The sequence below is a fragment of the Ipomoea triloba genome, chromosome 9 (assembly GCF_003576645.1).
Source record: "Ipomoea triloba cultivar NCNSP0323 chromosome 9, ASM357664v1".
NCBI lineage: Eukaryota > Viridiplantae > Streptophyta > Magnoliopsida > Solanales > Convolvulaceae > Ipomoea > Ipomoea triloba.
This window is the reverse complement of record NC_044924.1, coordinates 2,594,408-2,606,606: the sequence shown is the minus strand read 5'-3', so window position 1 is coordinate 2,606,606 and position 12,199 is coordinate 2,594,408. Positions and strand designations below refer to the sequence as shown.

The 12,199-nt window shown below is 36.5% G+C and overlaps 3 protein-coding genes and 1 long non-coding RNA gene across 5 annotated transcripts; 2 read left to right on the top strand and 2 right to left on the bottom strand.

The window, feature by feature from the left end:
• The first annotated feature begins 9 nt into the window (after window positions 1-9).
• LOC116029247 (MACPF domain-containing protein At4g24290) lies at window positions 10-4,081 on the top strand. The gene is made up of 7 exons (XM_031271158.1): window positions 10-716; window positions 983-1,221; window positions 1,363-1,564; window positions 2,008-2,076; window positions 2,166-2,352; window positions 2,523-2,689; window positions 3,039-4,081. Exons 1-7 carry the CDS (start codon window positions 456-458, stop codon window positions 3,717-3,719), a joined length of 1,806 nt encoding a protein of 601 aa, XP_031127018.1. The 5' UTR covers window positions 10-455; the 3' UTR covers window positions 3,720-4,081.
• On the bottom strand, window positions 4,082-5,689 carry LOC116029248. Of its 2 annotated transcripts, none has more exons than XM_031271159.1 (3): window positions 5,562-5,689; window positions 4,551-4,897; window positions 4,082-4,466 (listed from the first exon to the last, which is right to left on the bottom strand). In XM_031271159.1, the coding sequence occupies exons 2-3, from the start codon at window positions 4,839-4,841 to the stop codon at window positions 4,323-4,325; spliced, it is 435 nt and encodes a 144-aa protein (XP_031127019.1). In that variant the 5' UTR covers window positions 4,842-4,897; window positions 5,562-5,689; the 3' UTR covers window positions 4,082-4,322. The 2 variants fall into 2 exon arrangements, with proteins under 2 accessions (XP_031127019.1, XP_031127020.1); XM_031271160.1 differs by having other exon boundaries at window positions 4,551-4,884; window positions 5,562-5,678.
• On the top strand, window positions 4,747-5,858 carry LOC116029249. Its single transcript, XR_004100293.1, has 2 exons — window positions 4,747-4,863; window positions 5,376-5,858. It is a non-coding gene; the product is annotated as an uncharacterized LOC116029249 (long non-coding RNA).
• A 4,411-nt stretch (window positions 5,859-10,269) lies between these two features.
• LOC116029076 (agamous-like MADS-box protein AGL8 homolog) lies at window positions 10,270-11,544 on the bottom strand. Its single transcript, XM_031270957.1, has one exon. The coding sequence runs from the start codon at window positions 11,542-11,544 to the stop codon at window positions 10,270-10,272; it is 1,275 nt and encodes a 424-aa protein (XP_031126817.1).
• Window positions 11,545-12,199: the final 655 nt, after the last annotated feature.

Below are 12,199 nucleotides of genomic sequence, written 5' to 3'. Positions count from 1 at the left end.
GACCGTGCTGTTTGCCACTCAATTCGACACGACTTCGAGTCTCCCAACCTCCAACCCTCCGCCGATGCATTATCTCTCTAGATCTGAGCTCAATTCTATTCTCAATCTCAGCACCTCCCGCATCCATAGCGGCTAGAGCTTCGAGCTCGTGCGACTTCAAAATTATAAAAATCTCGCGGGTTCATGTGCATATTGTACGGCCGAGGCTCTAGGGTTTTGCGGCCGAATTTCTGTGCAGTCAACTCCGCATCTAACTTGGCTGCGCCGGAATCCGGTAAAAAGGAGCAGTGCAATTTTTATAATTGATTGGATTTTGAAGGATTGTTGTGCCAACTGTAGTTTAGTTTGAAGCTTAAAAGGGGGAATGTTTGAGTAGTTGTTATTCGGTTGGTTATTTATTTGTTTATTTTTAATTCTTGATATTCATGGGTAATTTGGGAGTGGTTTTCTGAACAATGGCACTGAAGCTTCCAGCTGCTGAAGCAGCCAAGGCAGCCATTCTGTCGATAGGATGCGGCTATGATATATCCTTGGACTTGCGGCTTAAATATTGCAAGGGGGATCCATGTAGTCGGCGTTTGATTGAGATTGACGAGGATAAGGGCCGAGAGATTGTTCTTCCTGGTGGGATTTTGGTCCCGGATGTACCCAAGTCCATCAAATGTGATAAAGGAGAACGCACAAGGTTCCGGTCTGATGTTCTGCCTTTCCAGCAGGTATTGCTGCGTTGTACTAACTTATATGATATGCCTTTATTTTAATTGAGATTGAGATGGCCCCACCATCTCTTTCCCTTTCTCTTTTATCCCTTGCAGTGAATAGGAATTGGACATAAGTGGGAATGTATTTGACTTCTGTTATTAGCTAATTAGTTTGCTGACTTACTTCATTGAATTGCTTATTGATGTTAAGAACAATATCTGCTACCAGGAAAGTTATTCACAATCTTTTTATTGTTAACTCTACAATTTGTATTGTCCAGATGTCAGAGCAGTTCAACCAGGATATATCTTTGACTGGTAAGATTCCCTCGGGGCTCTTCAACGCCATGTTTGATTTTTCGGGTTGCTGGCAGAAGGATGCAGCCTACACCAAGACCCTTGCTTTTGATGGCGTCTTCATCACTTTGTACACTATTGCGCTAGAAAAATCTCAGATGGTGCTGTGTGATCACGTGAAGAAAGAAGTCCCTTCAACGTGGGATCCTGCAGCATTGGCAAGGTGAAACTTGAGGTTGCCAACATATGTTTTTAACTATGATATAAATGCTGCTGTTATATAGAGCATACACTGTTTGTATCATTTGCATATTGTTAGTATTGAAGGTGATAACAGGACTTCGTATTGTGATCAATATTCCAGGTTCATTGAGAAATTCGGTACTCACATTATAGTTGGCATAAAGATGGGAGGAAAGGATGTTGTATATATGAAACAACAGCACTCCTCATCACTTGAACCTGCTGATGTGCAGAAAAGGTTAAAGGCAGTAGCAGATAAGAGGTTTTGCGACGCAAGTGAACAGTATGGAACAGATTCTGAACTGGGGTATCAGAATGACAAGGTTTAGCATCTCAGATGTTCCTGTTCATTATCACCACTAGCTACTTGTAGAAATTTAAGTTTAGCATACATAATACCCTGAAATACCCAGTTGTCAATTTATTAGTTCTTGATATGGCCTTGCTGCCGAAAAGCCTGTTGTGGGATGTTTGCTTCAAAATCATGTACTAAAGTTTGCTTCAATGAGTGTTTTTAGAGAGTCAATTTTAGTCAAGAGTCAAGACATTTGAATTTGAATGGCTTTATCTTTTTGAAGATGGTTGACCACCCTGTGATTAACCTTGTGGAATTTAAAACCTTAATTTTTATAAACCAATTGACATGAAGTTAATTTTCATGCAGATGTCAAAATTAACAAATTATTTGAAAACTGTGTAGAAATTAGTCATGCTTGTATTGTTTTGGTTTAAATTTCTGTTTGTCTATCTAAGCATTTTGCTTCAGTTTGAAAACAGGGAGACAAGACTGAGGTTTGCTGAAGCTAGCACATCAAGTTCATATGTGTACAAGGAGGTATGTTGCAGATGCTGCTGTTTGCTGTCTCTGGTAAACATGTTTCTTTTTATGCTTCTAACAAATTGTCAATTTCGCTTAAATTTCAGGACATCATGAGCATTTGCAAGAGGAGAGGTGGAAGTGATTACAGAAACCTAACTCATAATGAATGGTTACATACTGTTCAGCTAGAACCAGATGCGATCTCAATGTCCTTCATTCCAATAACATCCCTGCTCAATGGCATCACTGGAAGTGGATTTCTGAGTCATGCTATAAATTTGTACCTGCGCTGTGAGTTTAGGCCCTTTTTTTCCTTCACTTTCCAATTTCCTCTGCTTCTACTTTCATCCAAAGTAGATGTCAGTTCCACATTACTTCTAAGGAATAAACATTTCATATATTGATCTTTAAATCCTTGAAATTCTGATGCAAGTTTTTTTGCCATTGGTTCTGCTTTCTAGATAAACCACCCATTGAAGAGCTTCATCAGTTTTTGGAATTTCAGCTGCCAAGGCAATGGGCACCAGTGTTTAGTGATCTTCCTCTTGGTCCACAAAGAAGGCAGCAAAGTACAGCTTCTTTACAATTTAGTTTTCTGGGTCCAAAGCTGTATGTAAACACTGCTCCGGTAAAGCTCTATGATACTACTATGGGTCTATTATTTTTCCACTGTATTTACCACTTTATGCTGAGATGATTGTTGACTAGGAATTTTCCTAGAAGGCATATATTTGTCTTTTCTTCTATCATTTTGGCATTTGCTAATTGCTAGGAAGATTCTAAACATTAGCCATTTAGACTTTGTGTTTTTATGTTATGTATATTAGAAGAGGTTTGAGTTCTAGTATTATTTCACATCTTTGTGATTTTCTTTGGGTGTACAAGTTCAGCTGGGATTGCCAAACCTCAATATTAGCATTTCTTCTTTCTGCTCCCTCAGACTAGGGTCTAAACTTTTATCATTGCATCAATGACAGGTTGATGTTGGCAAGAGGCCTGTAACTGGCCTTCGATTGTACCTTGAAGGTAAAAGGAGCAATCGCTTGGCCATTCATTTGCAGCACCTCTCATCTCTTCCAAAAATATTCCAACTTGAAGATGATCCACACAGAAACTTCCATCGAGAACCACATGATCGCAAGTACTATGAGAAAGTTCAATGGAAGAACTTCTCCCATGTCTGCACAGCACCTGTTGATTCTGACGAGGATCTTTCCATAGTCACTGGAGCGAAACTGGAAGTCGGTGACTATGGGTTGAAAAAGGTTCTTTTCCTAAGGCTCAAATTCTCTACTGTTCTGGGTGCTACAATGGTAAGACATTCGGAGTGGGATGGCTCACCTGGTTTGGCCCGCAAATCTGGATTAATATCAACTCTGATTAGTCATCATTTTACATCAGTTCAGAAGCCGCCTCCACAGCCAGCTGATGTCAATATTAATTCCGCTGTTTATCCTGGTGGTCCTCCCGTTCCCATTCAAGCACCTAAACTCTTGAAGTTTGTTGATACAACTGAGATGACTAGAGGCCCACAAGAAACACCTGGTTATTGGGTTGTTTCAGGGGCAAGGCTCATGGTTGAAAAGGGAAGGATTTCCCTCAAGGTCAAGTATTCTCTACTCACTGTAATACAACCTGATGAAGGAACACTCGAGTAAACCAGAGGCAGGCCTTTTTATAGACCCTCTAGAAAGTGGAAACACAGTATTCAGCGAGTTCCTAACTAAACCTTGGAGGGAAACTATGGTGATCTTTAGCAGTTCCAAGCAACAACCTCGGAGGGTAACTATGGTGATCTTTAGCAGTTCCAAAGAACATGCAGAATCAATGTAGTTCCTCATTCCTTATAATGGTGGAAGCACCTTTAATTCAAAACTGGTGAAAGAGCCAAAAGGGAGAACCTTGCTCTGTTAGTGTGTCTTTGTCATTGTTCTTAGATTTGTTTTTGCCAAGCGTTCTGTAAGTGTAACTCTAGTGTATTTACATAAAAATATGTTTAATCTATTGCACTCTTCCTCAATTTCTCAAAACATGGAATCCATGCATAACTACATAAAAAATCATCTGAACAACCTGGTAATCTGAACACCACGGTTGACTATTGTTGTCTTGCTAATACAATTTTTTTTTTCTCTTTCCCTGTTTGTCTCTCCCTCATACACAGTGGGGTAAAGATATGAATTCTGGAATGGTAGATGTAGAAAATTGATGAAGAATTTCACTATTCTGGGGTACACATACCATCACTTGTAAGTTTAGCATTATGTGTATGAAAAGCTATGTTCATGGGCAGGCCAGTAAACTCCTTCCCTTTGACAAGGGAGAGGAGCAGGCTGGGCAATGAAGGTTGGATATTGTTGTCCCGGCATCAAGACTGTGAAATCCGACGAATATGATGTTGGTATCTGTAAAAGAAGATTACCCAGAATGAGTTTACTCTGAAATTCTTGATTAATCTTGCAGAAAGCACCATATTAAGATGAACTTACAGTTTGTGAGCTTCTAAGCTTCTGCCTTATTCCTGATTCCAGGTTGCTGTCTATGTGATCTTCGGGCGAGGAGAACGAAGTGCCTGGCTTGAACAGATGCTCGAATATGGCCATGATGAGAAACATGGAGATCAAGATGGCTGTAGCTACAAACCCGAAGGAAATGGCGTTTGTTGATGTCCCAAAGTTCTTCCATGGACCTTCCTGGTTCACCTGTGTTTGAGATGGACTAGGTTCTGCACTTGTGTATATGTTCCAGGACCTTGGCCTTTCAGAACTGAACTCATTCATATCTACTTTTCACAATACAGAGGTATGTACGCCTGCCTAGTGCCTATACAGATTACCTGTTTTAGCATATAACAGATGAGAACCAGGAACTTTATTGATGCATTACATCAGATGTAACAGTGTGTTTATCCATGTCTGTGGTGATATGTGGAGGATAGGAGAAAAAGCTGTTAAAGAGGGAAAAAAAAATCATTGGGACAAAGAGAGTGTTGCATCTTGAATGCACTTAATAATGCTACTAAGTTAAGGAACAACATCATTAAAGTGGGTGTGTCTTTTAGGTAAAGAAAAATTCCTCATTCTAATGATGAGAATTTAGAATCTATTCTTTGTAATGAAGACACAGCAAATCAACATCACCAAAAAGTCGGGTTTATCTTTGAAATGAAGAGATTTTCACAACCCCATCTGTATTTTCGCTTTACATCTTTCACGGATAGTGTTTCATGGATAGTGTCTCAATTCAGTGGAACTTGGTTGATGCAATCAATATCCTCTCTCTTTTAGACACACTTATTCCTATCATTTTTTCAGAACCAATATGATTGCAGAAAGCGATGCATAGGAGGAGGATGATATCAGATATCGCAATGTGAACAAACACAGATTGATGAACAGAAAAACGATGATATCAGATATCGCAATGTGAACAAACACAGATTGATGAACAGAAAAACCCACAATATGAAACGAGAAAATCATATGGTTTTAAGGTGTTACCTGCGAAGAGTGATCACAACAGCAAAGCAGCAACGCTGTCAATCACGGTCATATCTTCCCGTTTTCTATGGTGGGAGTTCAAACAAGAACAACACAGAATGGTTCTTTCTTTCTTAATCCCAGATTTCTTATTCCAAAGGGTTTCCTGTCAAGGAAGAAACAGACAGACACATTGGCACCAAATGTAGTATTATTGAAGGTTGCAGCTCAGCTCAGCCTAGACACCTTTATTATACCTAGCACAAATGTAAAGACAAAGTTAAATTATGTAATCTCAGTAGTATATACTTTTTGTTTTATTGTCTTCTTTATTCATGATTTTTTGATGCCTAACTTAATCAATACTATACCTCTGTTATCTTTGAATGAAGAAAACTTAAAGAAATCAAAAGTGCCTTGGCCCTCTTGTCTGGCCACCTCAAAACAAAGGGTGCCCTCTTCATGCTTGCAAAAGCATTCACTTTTAACTTTCAAGATACCATTATGGTAGCAGCTGATAAACACAATTTTAAGTTTATCAAACTTCAATTTTTCTAATTATATATTTTATTTACCACGACCCCAAGATTAAAAGAATGATTTTATAATTTTTATTTTTTATTTTTACTCGATTGGCTATGCACACTATTGATTTGATCAATCTCGGGGTATGCACTAGGCTGCTCCATCTGGGAGTTAAACCTGTAATTTTGTGGTTACTAAGTAAACGGTCTGATAAATGAGATTTGGTTTACTTTTAAGCTGTAATTAAGGGAGGTAGATCAACCTACTTACACAGTGAACACTAATGATTGAGAGTTGGGCAATATACAAAATGATCTGCTACAGTGCCACCACAAGGGAAAGATAAAGAAAGCTGCCAAAAAAAAGTACACAGAAATTAAAAAATAAATAAAAGGCTGCAAGACAGATAGCAATAGATTAGAGTGCTACTTATTTGACAGATATTGGGGGGTAATGCAGTATGATTGGGCATGTGCAAGAACAAGAAAGAATTAAGCAAACAGAGGGAATTTCAAAAAGAGAGAATCAATGTAAGATATGTTCCAGCAAAGCCATATCCTCCTTCATTCAGGTGAAGACTAAAGCTTCTGTCACTGAAAAAGGGGGATGGAGCTACTCACTATAGGCCTAGAGGGTGATGTATGTAGACCATTTTCAATTCAAAAAGAGAAAAAAAACAAGTCATAAATAGTTTGAAGTAGTTGGTAAGTAACTGCAGAATTGAGTTTTATATCCATGCATCATGCTAAAGAGTTCTTAGTTAGATCTTTCCCTAAAAGTGATACAGACTGAATTTTTAGTTTTTGACCAAACCTTCCTCGTGGGAGCAATTTGAGCTAAACCTAAATGAGTCTCGTACTAATGAGGCATGTAAAGAGATCTTGGTTATACCTTTCTTGTAGTGGAGCAGTTCAGACTATATTTGAACTAGTTTCACAATAACGAATATATTAGACATTATACACAAAAAGATGAAAAAAAAAAAACAATTTAGCTAAAATTTGAACAAATTCTTTGATTAAGTGGACATAAACCATCTTAATAATAAAACCACCAATAAAATCCAATCCCTAGTTTAAGACTTTAAGCCCACAAGTTGTGTCAAAAGCTCTATAACAAGAGGTTAAACAGCCTGAATTATTTGCAGGAAGCCCACTTGTAGATTTTCACCCTCAACTACCAAAAGTTAAAACAAAAGCAAGATAGAACCATAATGAGCATAAAGAAATTGCAAAATATTTTGATTTCTGTCACAAATGTTGGAGGTTGGGGTTTGAGTTGCAATTTTTGTCTGCAAAAGTGTATATAGTTTGGTGTTGAGTCTTAAAGTTAAATGGACTCAATTTACCTTTTCAGGGGTTTGAGATGGATTCATGGGGTCTAGGATATAGTTCAGTGAAACCAAAAAACCTGGTTTATCAGGAAGAGAAAAATGCAAAATCTTTGAAGCTCAACAATAATTGCAATATATTACTCCATATATGATAAAGTAAATAAGGATATTAAGGGAGATATGGTGACTCTTTTTCAACAACACTACTTTTGTCTGGCTTCTTTTTCTGAAAGCCATGAGATTAAACAGTCTAAATCTGTTCATCAAATAATTCCCTTCTTGAAACCAACCAAAATAAAATAAAACCCTCCGACTCTTGTAGGGTAAACCATATTAAATATATAAAAATTCTAGGTCGAGTCTTCCCTAAGTACAAATTAAAGTGCATGTTAAACTGTATTCAAATTAATTTTACAGTAGTGTAAATACGCTTAATAATCGAACTTGTAACCTTCAGGTATAAGAATCATATTATACCAACTTCATAAAAAAATTAAAAAAAAAATGAGAAAGTTTGTGTAAATTGAGTTAGCCATTTCATGTGAATGCATTGGGTATTGGGGTCACCTCAAGAAAAAGAGAGAAAAATTTATAGTGGAAGACATTTTTCTAAAGAGAAGTGCAGTGTCCTCTTGACAAGAAAGAAACAATAATATAAAGCAGATTTTGAAAGTTATTTTTATTTTATTATATCATATCATAATCTACTTTTCCTTTTCTCATCTCAACTCTCTAACTAAAGTTCAGCTCTCCATTAGGACCATTACTCTATCTTTTAAAAGATAGTCTGTACTTTGTAACTGATATTTTATGTTTATTGGAATTTGAACAAAATTAAAACACAATTTATATGAAATGAAAATACTATTTGTGCTCACGAAAATATATATATATTTGTCACAACCTATATTGATTTAGCTAAAAAAAAATTAAAAATATAAGTTTTTACTATTAAAAATTAAATAAATAATTTGACTCAATTATAGAGTTTGAAAATCCAAAATGTTATTTAAAGTATAGTGACATGTTTTTTAATTGGAAGAGACAAATGTTAGCACCACAAATTAGTCTCCTTTTTCTCCTTAATTGTCTTCTTGTCTTCATCCTTAATTTTTTGAAGCCCAACTTGGAAATGATTGTTTTTTAATGATTCATTTTCGTGTTTTTCTTTTTTAATTAGGAATTTTATTCTGTGGTGTTTCCATGATTGTCTTTCTTGTGTCCTATAATTTTAATTATTTTTATGTCATAAAAACATTATTAATAACAAAAATTCCAAAACACACACACACCACTAATCACGTTCTCAAAAAGCGTACATTTAGTGCAACCATAACCTAAGTTCGTCAGGCTATTAGGTTAGTAACCACAATGTTAAGTTAAATTCTTAGTGGTAGTAACATATTAGCTTTCTTAGTTAGAGTATGTTAGCCATGTGCAACTTAAGTTGATTTACTTCCTTTTGGTCCTTTGTCAGTTAGGGAGTACGCTGTTTACTCAGTGAACATCATCGAGTAGTGGTTGCAAGTTTCTCTTATCACCTAAAAAATGAAAGAAAAAAAAAAGGACATTTGTCCTAAAAGGGATGGCCAAGTAGATGTAACATTATTCTTGTACCATAATTAAGATTATGAATTCAATTCTTGTTTACAATCTTTCAGTCGAGTCCATCGCATAGAGTCTAAGAGCACTACACGTCTTCTTGATCAAACACTCAAAGATTTGCATAAGGTAAATAAGATGGTAATTTTTATACTTTTTATTATTTTGTGTTTTGTTTTTCTTTTGTTAAAGATAATGCAAACCAATAAAGGGTAGAGAACAAAGATTCCCTTCTTCTTGGAGCCACTTGTTGGAAAACATAAAAAGCAAGAAAATAATAAAAAGCTTATTAGCATTGAATTAATGGGACTAATAATATTCCCATGAAGAAAAAACAGACACATACACTTACGTATTTAGATCAAGTTATACGATATGATTCTCAATGAATATAATTATAAAATTATCTTTAAGAATCTCATATATATGCTCAAAAATCAAATGAAAAGACAAACTATATAACATTTTATGAAATTACTGATCACACAATCTAAACAAAACGCATCCAAAAATATATGCTGATAGCATACAATTAATATAGAGATTAGAAAAGTAGTTAACGTAGATAAACTTTGCATCTTGGAAGAACATCCACACCTTCCTTGGACATATGTTTTAACTTTTCATCAGTCATGGTCCCCCAACAAAAAATAAAAATAAATTGCCGCAGGATATTCTATTCAAATTTGGGCATCCAAGATATTTAAAAATGACCAACAATTTATCAGCTATATGCATATATTCATATGTTACAACAATGACCAAAAAATAAAGGTATGGATTCATCATTGTTATTAGGGCTACTATTAAAACATTTAGCAATAAGAAGTTTTTGATCCTGTTTGGTAATATAGTTAGCTTATCAATATTACAAAAGAAATAACACAATAACATTAATATAATCCATATTGATTGAGAACATAAATAGCTAAATATATATATATATATATATATATATATATATATATATATGCATCAATGATCTACATATATTTATGGTATCAATTATCAATACCAATATCCAATATATATAATCATATTCGGAGTATCGCAGATTGTATAGAGATATGATGATCAGTAATATAGAAACATAGATAGAAAATTCCAATAAAGGAGAACCATTAGTACTTACTATAGTAGATTAACAACAATCAATTGGCATTAAGATTAACAATAATTCTAAATTAAAAACTGAAATTACGTACGTACCCAATTTCCAATCTCATCGATCACTATTATTCCCTGCATGAACATACACCAACAACGAAACTAGCTGAACCTTGTTATCTGATTTGTGAGTTGATATTGGTTAATACTACTACTGCCGGCCGCCGCCGCCTCCTTCTCCTCCATACAATACGGCGGCGGCAATTGGGGCAGGCCACTGCCGGCCGCCGCCGGAGGCGGCGGAAGTAGCGTGGATGCGTTATTAGTGTTGGTCTCCTTATCCTCCAAGTAGTAATTATAAGAAGGTGGAGATATTATTTGTGGCGGGAAATTAACACCGCCGCCGGGTAGACCCGGGAGAGTGCATTTCACCTCGTTCATCTCCAGGTAACACGGCGGAAGTGGGGGCAAATCGCCGCCCATATACGGCGGCGGCGGCGCCATTGCGAGCTGCATTGTAGTGCGATCCATGGAGTATTGCGCCTGCATAACGTTACTGCTCATTCCGCCACCAACCGGTTCGTAGAAATTGATTTGCTGCTGCTGCTGCCTGAATCCGGCCTGGAAAGTGTCGTTGTTATAGATAATATAGCCGCCGGCGCCGCCGCTGCTGGAGGAGGAGGCTCCGCCGGCGAAATGCATGTATTCTGCTTCCTTCATCATCGGAATCATCCTCCCCGGGGTCGGATTAGGGTTTGCGTAGCCCAATAGCCCGTAATTCTTCTCCTGATCATCATCGAGAATCAAATTAGGGCTATTGTACACAACTTGCTGCTGCAGCGGATTCACGTACCCCAAATTATCCATCTGCATTGGATCAATCACGGAATTAATGTAGTCCTGATTGTTATTATAGCCTTGGAAGATCTGCATCGCTTGAGATTGTTGCTGCAATTCTCCATTAATATCATTGCTAATCTCGTTCATCATCTCCAACCTAGACGCCGAAGCCTCAAGCTTCCCGTTCAAAAACCTAACAAAATTCTCCAATTCCGCCTTGGACAAACGATCCATGAACTCCAGACTGGTCGGATACTTGGCCTCCAAGTTTTTCTGCTTCAGCTTCCTCACTTCCTCCTCCAACTTCTTCTTCCGATCCATGAAGAAATTGGAGATCCCGTAGGACCGCGTCGCGTTGTCCGCAACCTTCTCCTTGTACAGCTCGATCATGCGCTCCACCTCCGATCGATCGTTCGGCCAAATCGCCGGCTCCGATGACTGGCTGTTGGGCCCGTATATGATCATGCACGCATTCACGTCGCACAGCGTAGTGAACTCTCGCATTTTCTTCATAATCCCTTCCTTCCTTTTCTTGAACGTCAAGTTTCTCGCTTTCTCTTTTGGGATTAGTTCTAAGTTCAGTTTTGCACGCCCCATCTATATTATATTCCAAACGACCAAAATAAAATAAATCAATCTAAATTCTCCATAGCTAACAGATTCAAACGGATTAATAAAAGGTACAGTTCTTATAGAAAGTCAAATTTAACACACTATGATATTGTGATATAATTTCATCTCTAATCTCTATATTTAAACACTAAATCTCCATGTAAAAAAAATTTTTAAAAAAAACATTATTACGAGCATATATATAGGTTGTAGTATGAATTGATCTTTGAATACCAAAGTAAATTCAAATTTTTTGTGACAATGACTGTAATAATAAATAAAAACAGTAAACTTGCATTTCAAAAAAAAAAAAAACAGTAAACTTGAACAATATTATATACACATAACAACAAATTATCATTATATTGAACCAAAATAACACAGTGAACGTGAACAATTTTATATTTTATATTTTATATATTATATGCTAAACTGTAAAAAAAATAAAAAAAAGAAAAAATCTTGAACAACATGCATGCTACCTCTTCATAACTACTTTCTCAACCTACATTAGTTTGAGAGAAGATATATAAAAAGTTTTTTTTTAGTACTTCTAACTCTATCTGTTCATAACTACTTTCTCAACCTAGAGTCAATACCACCCCCACTGGTTTGTGAGAAGGTATATATATATATATAT

Bases quoted from the DNA above. Each gene is read 5' to 3' on its own strand.
- LOC116029248 (XM_031271159.1), bottom strand. From the start codon at position 4,841: ATGAATGAGTTCAGTTCTGAAAGGCCAAGGTCCTGGAACATATACACA. The intron at 4,467-4,550 runs GTAAGTTCATCT...CTTCTTTTACAG, and splicing joins AGCTTAGAAGCTCACAAACT to ATACCAACATCATATTCGTC.
- LOC116029247 (XM_031271158.1), top strand. From the start codon at position 456: ATGGCACTGAAGCTTCCAGCTGCTGAAGCAGCCAAGGCAGCCATTCTG. The intron at 2,077-2,165 runs GTATGTTGCAGA...CTTAAATTTCAG, and splicing joins GTTCATATGTGTACAAGGAG to GACATCATGAGCATTTGCAA. The intron at 2,353-2,522 runs GTGAGTTTAGGC...TCTGCTTTCTAG, and splicing joins TATAAATTTGTACCTGCGCT to ATAAACCACCCATTGAAGAG.
- LOC116029076 (XM_031270957.1), bottom strand. From the start codon at position 11,544: ATGGGGCGTGCAAAACTGAACTTAGAACTAATCCCAAAAGAGAAAGCG.